General features: G+C 39.1%; 1 protein-coding gene across 1 annotated transcript in view; it reads left to right on the forward strand.

Annotated features, from left to right (window-relative positions):
• Nucleotides 1-12,834, forward strand: part of MEP1B (meprin A subunit beta) — a gene marked incomplete at both ends in the record, with an annotated part of 57,143 nt that overhangs the window by 16,993 nt on the left and 27,316 nt on the right. The window contains 5 exons of the mRNA XM_082640605.1: nucleotides 994-1,209; nucleotides 3,262-3,705; nucleotides 5,188-5,367; nucleotides 6,124-6,250; nucleotides 6,875-7,079. Coding sequence (XP_082496731.1) covers nucleotides 994-1,209; nucleotides 3,262-3,705; nucleotides 5,188-5,367; nucleotides 6,124-6,250; nucleotides 6,875-7,079 — 1,172 coding nt within the window. The remainder of the gene's footprint in view (nucleotides 1-993; nucleotides 1,210-3,261; nucleotides 3,706-5,187; nucleotides 5,368-6,123; nucleotides 6,251-6,874; nucleotides 7,080-12,834) is intronic.

Genomic DNA, 12,834 nt, shown 5'->3' on the forward strand with positions numbered 1-12,834 from the left:
ACAGCACCAGGCTGTGAATTAATCAGTTTCAGAATTTCAGCTGGTTGTGATTACACGTTCCTGTTACAAAAATACTTTAAATGAAGGTAGAAAGTACAATTTATTTAATTTTACTCAGATGAGTATTCTTTTCCATTGAAATTTTGTTTTGAATCAAATAGTCATTTATTTGGCTACAAGCACCACATTTTTATTTATTTGCTCATTTCTGGCAGCAAATATGTAAAAGTAGCCTTCAGAACCCAGGGCCATTGCTTGACAGCTCAGATGATCTGGGAAGAGGTAGAGATCTCTAAGAGCATGGAGGTGCTTTTCCTTTTGCCTTTTTGGGGGATTGGTGGGGACAGGACAGATGTTGTTTAAAGGTACAAACTTGTAATGAGTAGTAAAAAGCCCTAGAGATCTAATGCACAGCATAGTGAATATAGGCAACAATATTATATTATAATCATCAAACTTGCTGAGACTAGACTTAATTATTCCCACCACCAAAAAGAAATGATATTATGTATTGTGATAGAAGTGCTAATTATTGCTACAATGACAATCAGATGCCAATATATAAATGTGTCAAATGAACATGTTGTGTACCTTAAATCTACACAATGGTACATGTCAAACATATTTCAATTAAAAAATATTTTTTAAATGTAGATTTGAATAGTGGATAGTGGTTCTACATAGATCAGTAGGAGGGAGGAAGGGAAGGGACGGGTGGAGAGAGAGAGAGAAAGAGGGAGAGAGAGAGAGAGAGAGAGAGGCTAAACCAAACAGGTAACACTTTTTCCCATTTATGAAAACTAATGTGTAGTAAGAAAAAAGTGATCTAATGTTGCTTTTCTTCATAGACTGCCTGCTCCGAGAACTGCATTTAAATGCTCAAAACAGTGTCCTGCATACAGTGGGAACTAGGTGGAAATAGAGTGCCCGCGAGACACGCATTCCTGTATCCGGTATCTGTTTTCTCAGTTCTGCATTTGTCCTCTTTAACAGGTTCTGGTTTCTTCATGCATTTCAACAGTAGCTCTGTAAATGAGGGGGCCACAGCAATGCTGGGAAGTAGAATACTATACCCTAAACGAGGATTTCAGTGCTTGCAATTTTTTTTGTATAACAGTGGAAGTGAATATGACCAACTGAACATCTATATCAGGGAATATTCTGCAGCCAGTGTGAACAGCCCTCTGACCCTTGTGGAAGAAATAAAAGGTACACTATCAACATTCTTATTCTTGGGTTCAGAATGAGTCAGTCTTAACCCTTTACTTTATGCAAAACCATTTACAACAGGGTAGGGGCTATGGACTTAGTACTTTTCAATGTAGAACTTGATCCTACTTGTTTTATGCGGTGGTTGGGAAGCTAAAATGAGAGTCCTTTCTGTGCTACAGAATATGTGACACTTAAGAAACTGTAGATGAGTCTCTGGCGTTGGGGAAGTCCGTTCTTGGCAACTAATAAAAATATAATGGAAACTAGCTTAGGCAAAATGTGAAGAGTTACTGGCTCAACATAACTATATTGTAGAATGGAGAAGAAAGGAACTGGCCTCAGGCAGGATGGGACCTGTCCCTGAACATGGTTGGGGACCTTTCCTATTATCTCAGATGGGCTTTGTGCGTAAAACTGGTGCTTTGGCTGTTTCACTTCCCAGCTTACATTTTACCAAATGTGCCATCAGACTAGAGAAGGGACTCTTCCTCTAATTTCTAGCCTAGAAAAATAAATTCCAGCGAACGATTCTAATTGTTATGACTTGAGTTAAATGCATCTTCTGGAGCAGTTCTGAGTGGAGAGAGGGCAACACTGATTAGGTGGCCACACTTCCTTCTAATCATGTGTCTGGGAGGTGGGTCACGTTGACCACATATTAAAGCAGATGGTTCAGAAGGTCCGCTGAGGAAGGGAGGAGCTGTGGCCTGGCGGCTGTATTACTGTCTGCTCCACACAATGGCCTCTTGGTTTGAATGAATTGACTAAAACCTATTATAAAATGGATCCACATTATGTCATATGTCATGCCATTTTCCCCCTGTTTAACAGTGAAAAACAATCTGAAACATAGATGATGTTTTCCTTCATGAACACCTATAAGCTGAGGTTCTTAACCTTATTATATATATATATATATATATATATATATATATATATATATATATATACACACACACACACACATTATACATGTACATTTTATGTATCTAATGCATATATAAAAGATTATAAATAAGATTATTACACACATATTTGATTATACATATATAATCCCTTGCATTAGCAATCTGTGGGTGTTATTATTGACAGATAATAGCACAAAATGTACTTAAGAAACCTGCTTAGGAGTCCAGAATTTAAACTGAAAGTACTGGTAAAAATGAAGTGGAGGCTCTCATGAAAGTTTTTTGTTCAATCTGGGGTCCTTCCACGGAGAATAGCATTTTCTGTAATTTGGATCTTTCTAACTTATTTTCAAGCAACATGTTTCTCATTAAGTGCCAATATATTTAAGTTTGAAGACATTGAGTTAACTACTAGTTTGCCATGAATTCCTGAGCTATTCTCTACCTGGGAGGCTTCTGAAAACTTTTAAATGGACTGCTTCTTATTTGGGTATGTGACATCAGAAAATAAGACAAGGTGTCATACAATGTGCTGCTAGCTAGGGGTAGGAGTAATAGTGGAGGGGACGTGTAGTCTGGGAAGAAAGGAGATGGTACCAAATATTAGATATGTAACATCGAGTCAGTTGTAAGATGTGGGCTTTCTAGGGTTTGGTGAATTCATACTTAATACTGCCAAAGAGTTGACTAAAAATTTTGCATGTGAAGGAAGTATTCCAATCAAAGTATAAATAGATTAAAAGAGGCTTTGGCTGAGTATCACAGGAATCTGGGGTACAAGTGTAGAGTATTGGGCTTGCTTGTCTGTTTAACTAACTGAATGGGAGGTAACTTGTAAGTTGGGCATGGAGTTCTCATGAGCTAGATGCTATCGTTTGCTCACCTATCTCTGGGAAAGGGTGATCTATCTAAGAATCAGCTAGATAAGCATCCAAATATTCCAGAGAGCTGCGCCATCCCCACAGAAATGTCTTGAAGTAACTGGGCCTGAGCTGGAGGCATAAGAAAGCCATACCTCATACCCGCAGGAAGCAGTAGGTCTAGAAAGACCCTTTGTCCATGAAGGTTAGAGCTCTAATGTCGATTTGCACATGATTCATAGTCCTTTGTCCTCTTTGGAATAATAATGTCTCTTTTGCAGATATACCCATTGGGAGCTGGCAACTTTACCACGTAACACTGAAAGTGACCAACAAATTTAGAGTGGTATTTGGAGGGGTCAGAGGTGCTGGTGCCTCACGGGGTGGCCTGTCTATTGATGACATCAATCTTTCAGAAACACAGTGCCCTCATCATGTCTGGCATATAAGGAATTTCACACAGCTCATTGGCAGCCCCAGTGGACCTGTCTTCAGTCCTTCATTTTATTCTTCTAAAGGCTATGCATTTCAGATTCGCTTGAATCTAAGTAGTTTGCCTAATGTAGGAATGTATTTCCACTTGATCTCTGGAGCCAATGATGATCAATTAGAGTGGCCATGTCCTTGGCAACAAGTCACGATGACCATCTTGGATCAAAATCCTGACATTCGACAGCGTATGTCGAACAGGAAGAGTATAACTACAGACCCATTTTTGACCACCGGTTTGTGACTCATCTTTTTTATTGCTAATACACAATCACTGCTCTAGGAGAGATGATATGGGAAGGAGAGACTGCATAACCAGGTAGCTAGGGAATTTTGAGCCCCAAATCTAAGGATCAGAAGATATTTAGGGGAAGGGCTTCAGCAGCTGTGGACAGAGTCTCCCAGGCAGGAGACTGTCAGAAATGTCAGCAAAGATGCCAACAAATTGAGAAGATAGTGGCTATATTTTTGGAAACTGCTGACAATACCTGAATTCCCAGGGTTGTACGAGGAGTGTTTTAGTTTTAGAGTCCGACGCACCTGGGCTCAATCCAAGGTTTGCTTCTTATTAGCTATGTAACCTTGAGCAGATAATCTCTTGAAACACCAGTGTCCTCAGAAGTAAAACTGGGACAGTAATAAAAACCCCACACATTTATTAAAAGTATCTCTACAGATCAAGTAGGGAAGTTTGTGGAAGGGCCTGGTATGGAGAGGCTCTCAGATGTTGAGTTCTCCCTACCCATGCTGTCCTGGTCTTGCCTCTGAATTGTCAAAAACAGCTCAGCTTTTGTAATGGGGGTGGTTTTTGATCAGAACGAAGATGTTGAGTAGGTGCTCCGTAGTGTTGGGAAGGGTATGGGAATGGATTGCAACTACTTATTAAAGAATTCTGGAGGACTTGCCAATGGTGACACCATCCCCCCTCTTTCTAGTCTGAAAAGGAAGCAGCACCCAGAAAGCAATGATCACATTTCTAACTGTAATAATCCTTTGCCCTCTGGGAACATAATAAAGTGAAAAATGGAATTGTGGCGAGGTGAATATTATTGCCAAATTTGAATTCTGTATATGACCTGAGTGACTTGGGGAAAAAAAATAATCTGATAGGAAAAAAAATAGTATTCACAAAGAGGTGTGGGGATTTGATGTTCAGAATTTCTTTACCTTTTTCCAAAACATTTCTCCCTGAATGATGTTGAAAATGGCTCAAGGTTGGGTGGGTCACCACCTTTTCCCAGAAGCAGTGCTTCTCACTGTCTTCTACTCCTGAAGGACTTTACTCTGTTAGGTGAATAATTCAGTTACTGAGGTGAATTGTTCACTGCTAATATTAAAAACTCTCTCAGTAACACATTGATTTAACTCAGCTAAAAGGACTACATGTAACTCAGAAGGCCACTAAAGAGTGATTCTAATGGGCAACGGAGTTTCTACACTGCTCATTCAGTAGAAGTGTGACACCCCATGTAGGAAACTTTTGATACCTCTCCACTCATATTCCAGAATGTGGTCCTCCCTGCCATGTCATCTCATTTCTTTAGGACAGCATAAATGAACAAACTCCAGTGTCTTGCCAGGGAATACATTACAGGTCAATAGCATCACCGAATTATTTTGAGCTCTATCCTAATTGTGCTTCACATTGCCTGTGCTTTCCTACACCAAAAGCTATGATGATGCTAAACACAATCCATTAATATAAATTGCTTTTTCAGGTAATGGAAACTATTTTTGGGACAGGCCTTCCAAAGTGGGAGTACAAGCTTTTTTCCCTAATGGAACTCAGTTTCGAAGAGGTAGGGGCTATGGATCCAGTGTCTTTATGACTCATCAGAGGCTGAAAAGCAGAGATTTTATAAAAGGAGATGATGTTTATATCCTCCTGACAGTGGAAGGTAAGTCAATAAAAATAGTTTTATCTAAGCTGCTTTTTATTTGTGGTCGTTGATTATTTACTGTGTTTTTCTGGATTCCGTTTTGAGATATATTAGAGACGTGGGAGGAAATGAGCATGAGTGAGATTTTTTTTAGTATGAATCATTAACAATATGAAAATAATTTAAATGGAAACAGGGACAGTTCCAGGATAAACTTGCACTGCAAGGAGCAATACTGCGTGGAGCAATAGTGGAAAGCTTTAGTCCAGAACACTTCTTTAGAAATAAGCTGAAGTGTAGTCATTATACCCTAGGATTCCAGAAGTAAAAATATCCCAGAAACACATAAAATTAGAGTAGAAATGATCTGGCTTTTTTGTCTCTTTCAGATATGTATACATACATATATAGAGATGTGTGCACACACACATATATCTTGTCAGTAATAGCATTAATCTATTGTCTTCTAAAATTTCTTAGCCATGGCAGCCAATAATTACATTTTCCAGGAATACCATTGGTTTCCATGCCAAGGCCCAGGCAAGCACATGTTCAGTTGCAGCCCCACAGGCTGGTTCAGCTTCCCTTTGTGTCTAGATTTCAGCCTGCCTGTTTATTTTTTCACTGCCTCTAAACGTTACTGAATGGTGCTTCAGGAGTACCTGAATTTCTCACAAACCTGAAGCCTGAACAGTTTATTTTGAAACTTAAAGATCAAATGCTTGTTAAACCCCAAATTGATTTCCCTCCATGCTCTCCTCTCACCCTCCTTAGACATATCCCACCTTAATACTACACAAAATGAGCCAATCCCGACCTTGGGCATCAATGACCTTTGCACAAACTTTAAATGTGAGAATGATGGCGTTTGCATTCTCCATGATGGCAAAGCTGAGTGCAGGTAAGGATGCAATCTACCCATTCTTTTGTTACATATTTTTTCATTCCCACAATGTAGGATTCATATGATATTTCATATGAATGAAATCAGTTGATTCTCATCTCAAAACTGTTCATAAGATATTTATCTTTTGCTCTCCATTTGGGACTTTGGGTTGCCAGCAGAACGACAGAATTATTTATGCAAAGATAGCACGTTATTCTAATTGCCTGAAACAGTCCTCATGAGTTACATATCTTATTAGGTCCTCACAGTGGTCTGGTGTGGTTACTGTGACTGTCCCCGTTTCCTAGATGGAGATACCTAAATTCTAAGAAGAGCTTGACCATGGCCATAGCTGGGATGTGGAGGGACTGGGACACTGAGAACTAAATTTTCTCCACTACCTATGCTACCTTCCTTTCCCAACTGGGAGCTGCTGTGTTAAGTCCCAGATTAGGAGTAATTCCATTGTTCCTTTCCGTTGGCCCTGCCTGTGCTAGTCTAACCAACCCTTCTAGTCCAGAATGGGTGACAAATAGTTCCATCTGCCAATGACCTGACTGTTGACTCACACCTTCAATGGTGAAGATTTTCAGATTAAAATATCAACTCATAACTCTGAGTCACGTTCCGAACATGTAGGTGTCCGTCAGGGGAAGACTGGTGGTACATGGGAGAAAGGTGTGAAAAGAGAGGCTCAACTCGAGACACCATTGTGATTGCCGTGTCTTCCACTGTTGCTGTGTTTGCCCTGATGCTGATCATCACCCTCGTCAGTGTCTACTATACCAGGAAGAAGTATCATAAAGAGACAAGTTCAAAGACAACAAATATGACTCTGGAAAATGTAAGTTTGACTCTCATATTTGGTTATTCAAAACCTATTGATGGAATTATATAAAGACAAATTAGGACTTTTTATATATCCTAAAAAAAAAAAAATTCTCTACTCCCTATGCTGGGGACAACAGCTTTGAGACTATGAGTTCTTGTTATGTCACTATAAAGCAACAGGTCTTAAATTGGGATCCATGGAGGGTTTTACGGGGGATTTTATTATCCTTCTGGAACTGTACCCAGAATTTTGTATGGTTGTGCAATTTTCTGGGGTGGGAGTCTGTGACCCTCCTGAAAGGCACAACTGATTTTGCCTACACATTTCAACCTTCCTGGTTAAGGGGAGAGGTGACCTGTAAGTGTCATCGTTCTAAAGGTTGAGCTCAGGCTTGTAGGAAGGGGGTGCTAAGCACATTTGGGGCTTTTGCATGAAAGAAGTTTCCAAATGATTCTGGCTTCATGTGTGGTAACTAACTTTAAGGCAAGATTTTCAAGTAGAAGTTTTAAAGTCTTGCCTCAGAAGGTCTCTAGAATGGCAATACACTCTTGAAATTACCCTGGGGAAGCAGACTATTTGAGATGGATATTTGCACACAGGACATTTACTCTGCGTGCTCTTGGGAACACCAGTGATGGAGTGAGGGAAGGTGGCAGGCAGAGGGCGAGGTTGGATTGTGCTGTGGTTGCAGCTGAGGCCTCAGCATCCTCTGCAGGGAGCTCTGGAGCTGGGATGGCCCTTAGAGTGACCTGAATTGAGGCAAGGGGGCCAGGCCATTGTACTCCCTACATCAATAGTCATTGGATTGGGGCTGTCCCCGGGGAGGGAGCAGAACATTAAGCAAGGCAGCACCCTTTGGGGTAAGGCATGTCCTGAGGAAAGCTTTCATTTTGAAGGGCAGGACTAACAGAGAACCCCAGCACCCACAACATACCCCAGTCATAGAGAGCACAGTTTCATATGCAGATTCCTATTCTCACTCACAAAAGAGCACTTCTAATGGAATAAAATCTGAACATCATTTAAAAGTGAAACTTAAAAATTCTTCCAGTTCTATTTCATTCAAAACAGAGTCTCTGAAAATTACTAGCAAAACTGAAGACAAAACACGCCCAATGAACACATCTCTGAAACCGAAAATACTGCAATTACCTTAAGCATGAGGATATTTTCTTTAAAAAATGATTATTCAAGACATGCTGTATCTTAAGTTTTCAATTTTTTTAAGTAGACAAACTTATTTGTTTAAAGACACTTGTTTGTTAAAGACAATAAATTTGTGAAGTTATTCAAAAGATGGACAATGATAATGAACAGAAAGCAAATAGTTTTATTCTCATACACTGCTGTCATGTTTCCTCAACCTCAGGAAGATGTTTAAAGCTAGTCATAGGCAGTGGATCAATTACTTCACAAGCTTATTAGAAAACTACTTAAAATATATATAGGTTTTTTTTTTTATTTTTAAAAACAGGTATTTCCAGCTTACTTTCTGTCTCAAAATAAAAGGGACAGATCAGCCAATGACCCAGTAGGTCAACCTGGTGGAAGCTGTGCCCACCGACATGGTCCTCTGGGCTAGTAGGGATGTACTTGGGGGCTGGAGTAGGAATGGTGGGGGAGTGGTTAGGGAGGAGAGGACCAGTTAGATGGTGGATGGGACTGCCAGGATATTCCTCTGGAAGCTGGTAGATGTAAGTGCTATTATAAAGGCTGATTTATCGACCTAAAATTGGAATTAAAGAAAATGATAAAACAAAGAGAAGAGAAAGAAGGAAGTTAATTCAATAAAGGAGAGAACTATTAGAGTATCAGGGACATGGTAGGGCCATTAATTGGAAACACACACACACACACACAACCACCATATTATAAAAACAGAACTGTTTTGCCTCTAGGTCATTTAAACACATGCCCAAGAGCAAGGAGTCAACTTACATTTTCCTTAGTCTAGGCATTTCTACAGTAAATTTACTGATAGCAGAAACTCCAGCTCTAGTTTAAATCTTAAATCAGAATGACCTTTTTCCTGAGACTGAAGTGTGTGCTCACCCTGATGTTTTAGCATCTGAATAAAGTGGGATAGGCCAGAGCATGTTCCTGGAGATGGAGGCTGGGGTCCCCTTGCCAGTTGGGAGGGATGCCAGGAGACTGCTCATGGCACTTCATTTAAACATTACAATGTTTCATTGGATTCATTGCAATGACAGTTTTTAAATTTAGAAATTAAGTGATCGATTGTTCTTCCCCCTTTTAGCAATATGCACTTTGAAGATTAACTCAGCAATACAGCCAGCAAATGAAATGAAAAATTCTTCATGATGGTTTCACCTACAATATATTACAACAACTTCACCTTCTATAAACGGACCTTCTCTGTACATAGCTGGATATACTACAAATCATTATTTTGGTAAAGGTCTAATTGGTGAAATGTTGCTTGTGTTTTTGTTTTTAAAAGAGGGGAGTAAGAAAATAAAAAATAAAAATAGATAAAGGTGGAGAAGAAATTCAGGCTGTTCTGGAAGCATAATATTGTCTATAAGACGGAGAGCAAGAACTGGGGGTAGCTTTCCAAATGACTGCCTTCTCTTTGGGGGCCAAGTATGTTGGCCTCACAGGTGATTCCCTAGAAACCCACTGGAAACACCCAACGGGAATGATCTTCCATGTGGAATCTCAGCATTTCCATGCTGTCATGTCCCGATGTAGGGAGGGACAGCGGGCAGCTCCTTTCTCCCTGGGGACATGTGCCCCCCACAGCTCTAAAACTGGCCACTCTCTTGTTTCCTTTATTATTATTATTATTACTGACCATGTTTGTGGCTTGTGGGATTTTAGTTTCCCGACCAGGGATCAAAACCAGGACCTCAGCAGTGAGAGCGCAGAGTCCTAACCACTGGACCACCAGGGAATTTCCTCTCTTGTTTTCTGACTTAAGCCCCACAGTATGTGAGTCTGGTTTAGAATCTGTTTGAACATACAACTACAATCAATAAGAACAGTTTAAACTCCTAGAACAGTTCTCAAAGTTTTGGGTTTCAGGAGCCTTTATACTTTTAGAAATTATTGAGGGCCCCAAAGAGCTTTTGCATATGAACATTCCATTTATCAGTTCTTACCATACTAGACATTCAAACGAGGAAAATTGAAAACTATGTCTTTATTAATCCTTGAAAAATAACAAGCCCATATGTGTTAACATAAATACTATTTTCTTGAAAAATAACTATATTTTCCAAAACAAAAGAAAATTTAGCAAAAAGAGTGTGTGTTGTGTTACATTTTTTGCAAATCTCTAATATCTGGCTTAATAGAAAACAGCTGAATTCTTACATAAGTGTCTGCATTCAGTCTGTAGCAATATATTATTTTTGTAGAAGAATATAAAGAAAATCTAAACTTACACAGATATGTAGTTGGAAAAAGGAGGCATATTTGAATAGCTTTCCAAGTCATTGCAGATATTCTTTTTGAATATCCTTTGTTAAAAGTGGACAAATGGTAATTTCTTAAAGGTTAGATACAATTGGAATCTGAAAACATATCAATGAATTTTGGTACTCCATCCAGTAAATCTATTGGTCTATCTCATATTTTGAATGGATCTTTCATCTATGCATGATTTTGTCATATCGTGCATTGATTATTTAGAAAATATTGGTTCACTGACTTATGTAGCTCTTACAACTTTTGGTACATTTCATCACACAGTATCAAAACATAACATTAATGTCACCATCGTCTCATTAAAAAAGTCTTTAAGTCTTGGAAGTTGATGCTCATGGTGTCAGAAACAAATTTTCCAAAATGCTAATTTTTGCTTGAAAGCTTAACGTTTATCATTGGCAATAAGTACTATCCTCCTTGTAATGACAGGTACATGACTTCACTGAATTTTTAAAATTCAAGTTTTATTTTGAGATCATTGTAGATTTACATGTAGTTGTTAGAAATAATACAGAGATAACTGTGTACCCTTCACTTAGTTTCCCTCTACGGTGACAACTTGCAAAACTTTAGTGCAGTGTCACAACCAGGATGTTGATATTGATACAAACTACAGAACAGTTTCATTACCACAAAAATCCATCAAATTGCCTTCATATAACCAAGTCCCTTTCCATCTCGTTCCCACCTCCTGTTTAAACCATGGCAATCTGGGACTTCCCTGGCGGTCCAGTGGTTAAGACGCCAAGCTTCCACTGCAGGGGGCGCAGGTTGGATCCCTGGATGGGGAACTAAGATCCCGCATGCCAAGCGAGTGGGGTGGCGGGGGAAAAAAAAAAGCCCTTGGCAATCATTAATCTGTTCTCTATTTTTATAGTTTTGTCATTTTAAAATGTTATATTAATGCAACCATACAGTATAGAACTTTTTGGGATTGATTTTTATTTTTTTTAACTCAGCATAATTCTCTCTAATTCATCCAGATTGTTGTGTGTACAATAATTTGTTCCTTTCTGATGGCTGAATAGAATTTCAGGCTATGGATGCACCACAGTTTGTTTAATCATCCACTTGTTGCAGGACATTTGGGTTGTTTCCAGATTTTGGTTATTGCAAATAAAGCTGCTCTAAATATTCATGTACTGGTTTTCATATAGATGTAACTCTGCATTTTTCTGGGATACATGCCCAGGAGAGCATTGCTGGGTCATATGGTAGCTGCATGTTTAGATTTTTAAGAAACTGCTACTAATTTGCCTTGTGCCTATACCATTTTACATTCCCACCAGCAGTGGTGATGCAGTTTCTCTGATCCTTACCAGCTTGGGTGTTATCACTTTTTTTTTCCTGTTAGACTCTATTATTTAGAGTAGTTTTAGAGTCACAGCAAAACTGAGCAGAACTTAGAGAGATATCCCCTATACCCCTTGTGCCCACATACACACAAGCTTCTCCCACCATCAATATCCCCACCAGATAAATTTGTTATAATTGATGAATCTACATTGATACATTATTATCACTGAAAGTCCATAGTTTACATTAGGATTCACTCTTGGTGTTCTACATTCTATGGGTTTTGACAGGTGAATAATGACATGTATCCACTACATGTGTCCTGTAGAATAGTTTCACTGCCCTAAAAAATCCTCTGTGCTCCACTTATTCATCCCTCTCCCTACCCGCCCCTCCCCACAACCACTAATCTCTTTACTATCTCCATGGTTTTGCCTTTTCCAGAACATCATTTAGTTGGAATCATACAGTAAGTCACCTTTTCAGATTGGCGTCTTTCACTTGTCACTAATTTTTTTTTTTTTTTTGGCCGTGCTGCATGGCTTGTGGGATCTTAATTCCCTGACCAGGGATTGAACCCGGGCCTCAGCAGCGAAAGCACCGAGTTTTAACCACTGGACCGCCAGGCAAGTCCCCTGTCACTATTTTTTATTTTAGCCATTCTGATTAAGTGTGTAGTGATATCTCATTGTGGTTTTACTCTGCACTTCCCTAGTGACACATGATACTGAACAACTTTTCATGTACTTATTTGCCATCTGTATATCATCTTCTGTGGACTATCTCTTTACATCTTTTACTCATGCTCTAAATGGATTTTTTGCTCTTATACCATTGAGTTTTGAGACTTTTTAATATATTCTAGATCTGTCCCTTTGTTGAATGTATGGTTTGGAAACATATTTTCCCACTCTGCAGCGTGTCTTTTCATTCTCCTAAAAGGATATTTTGCAGAGCAAAAGTTTTTAATTTTGGTAAAGTCCAATTTATCAGTTTTTCCTTTTAGTGGATTGTGTTTTTG

The sequence above is a fragment of the Mesoplodon mirus genome (genome assembly GCF_964341445.2).
Source record: "Mesoplodon mirus genome assembly, chromosome: 13".
Classification (NCBI taxonomy): domain Eukaryota; kingdom Metazoa; phylum Chordata; class Mammalia; order Artiodactyla; family Ziphiidae; genus Mesoplodon; species Mesoplodon mirus.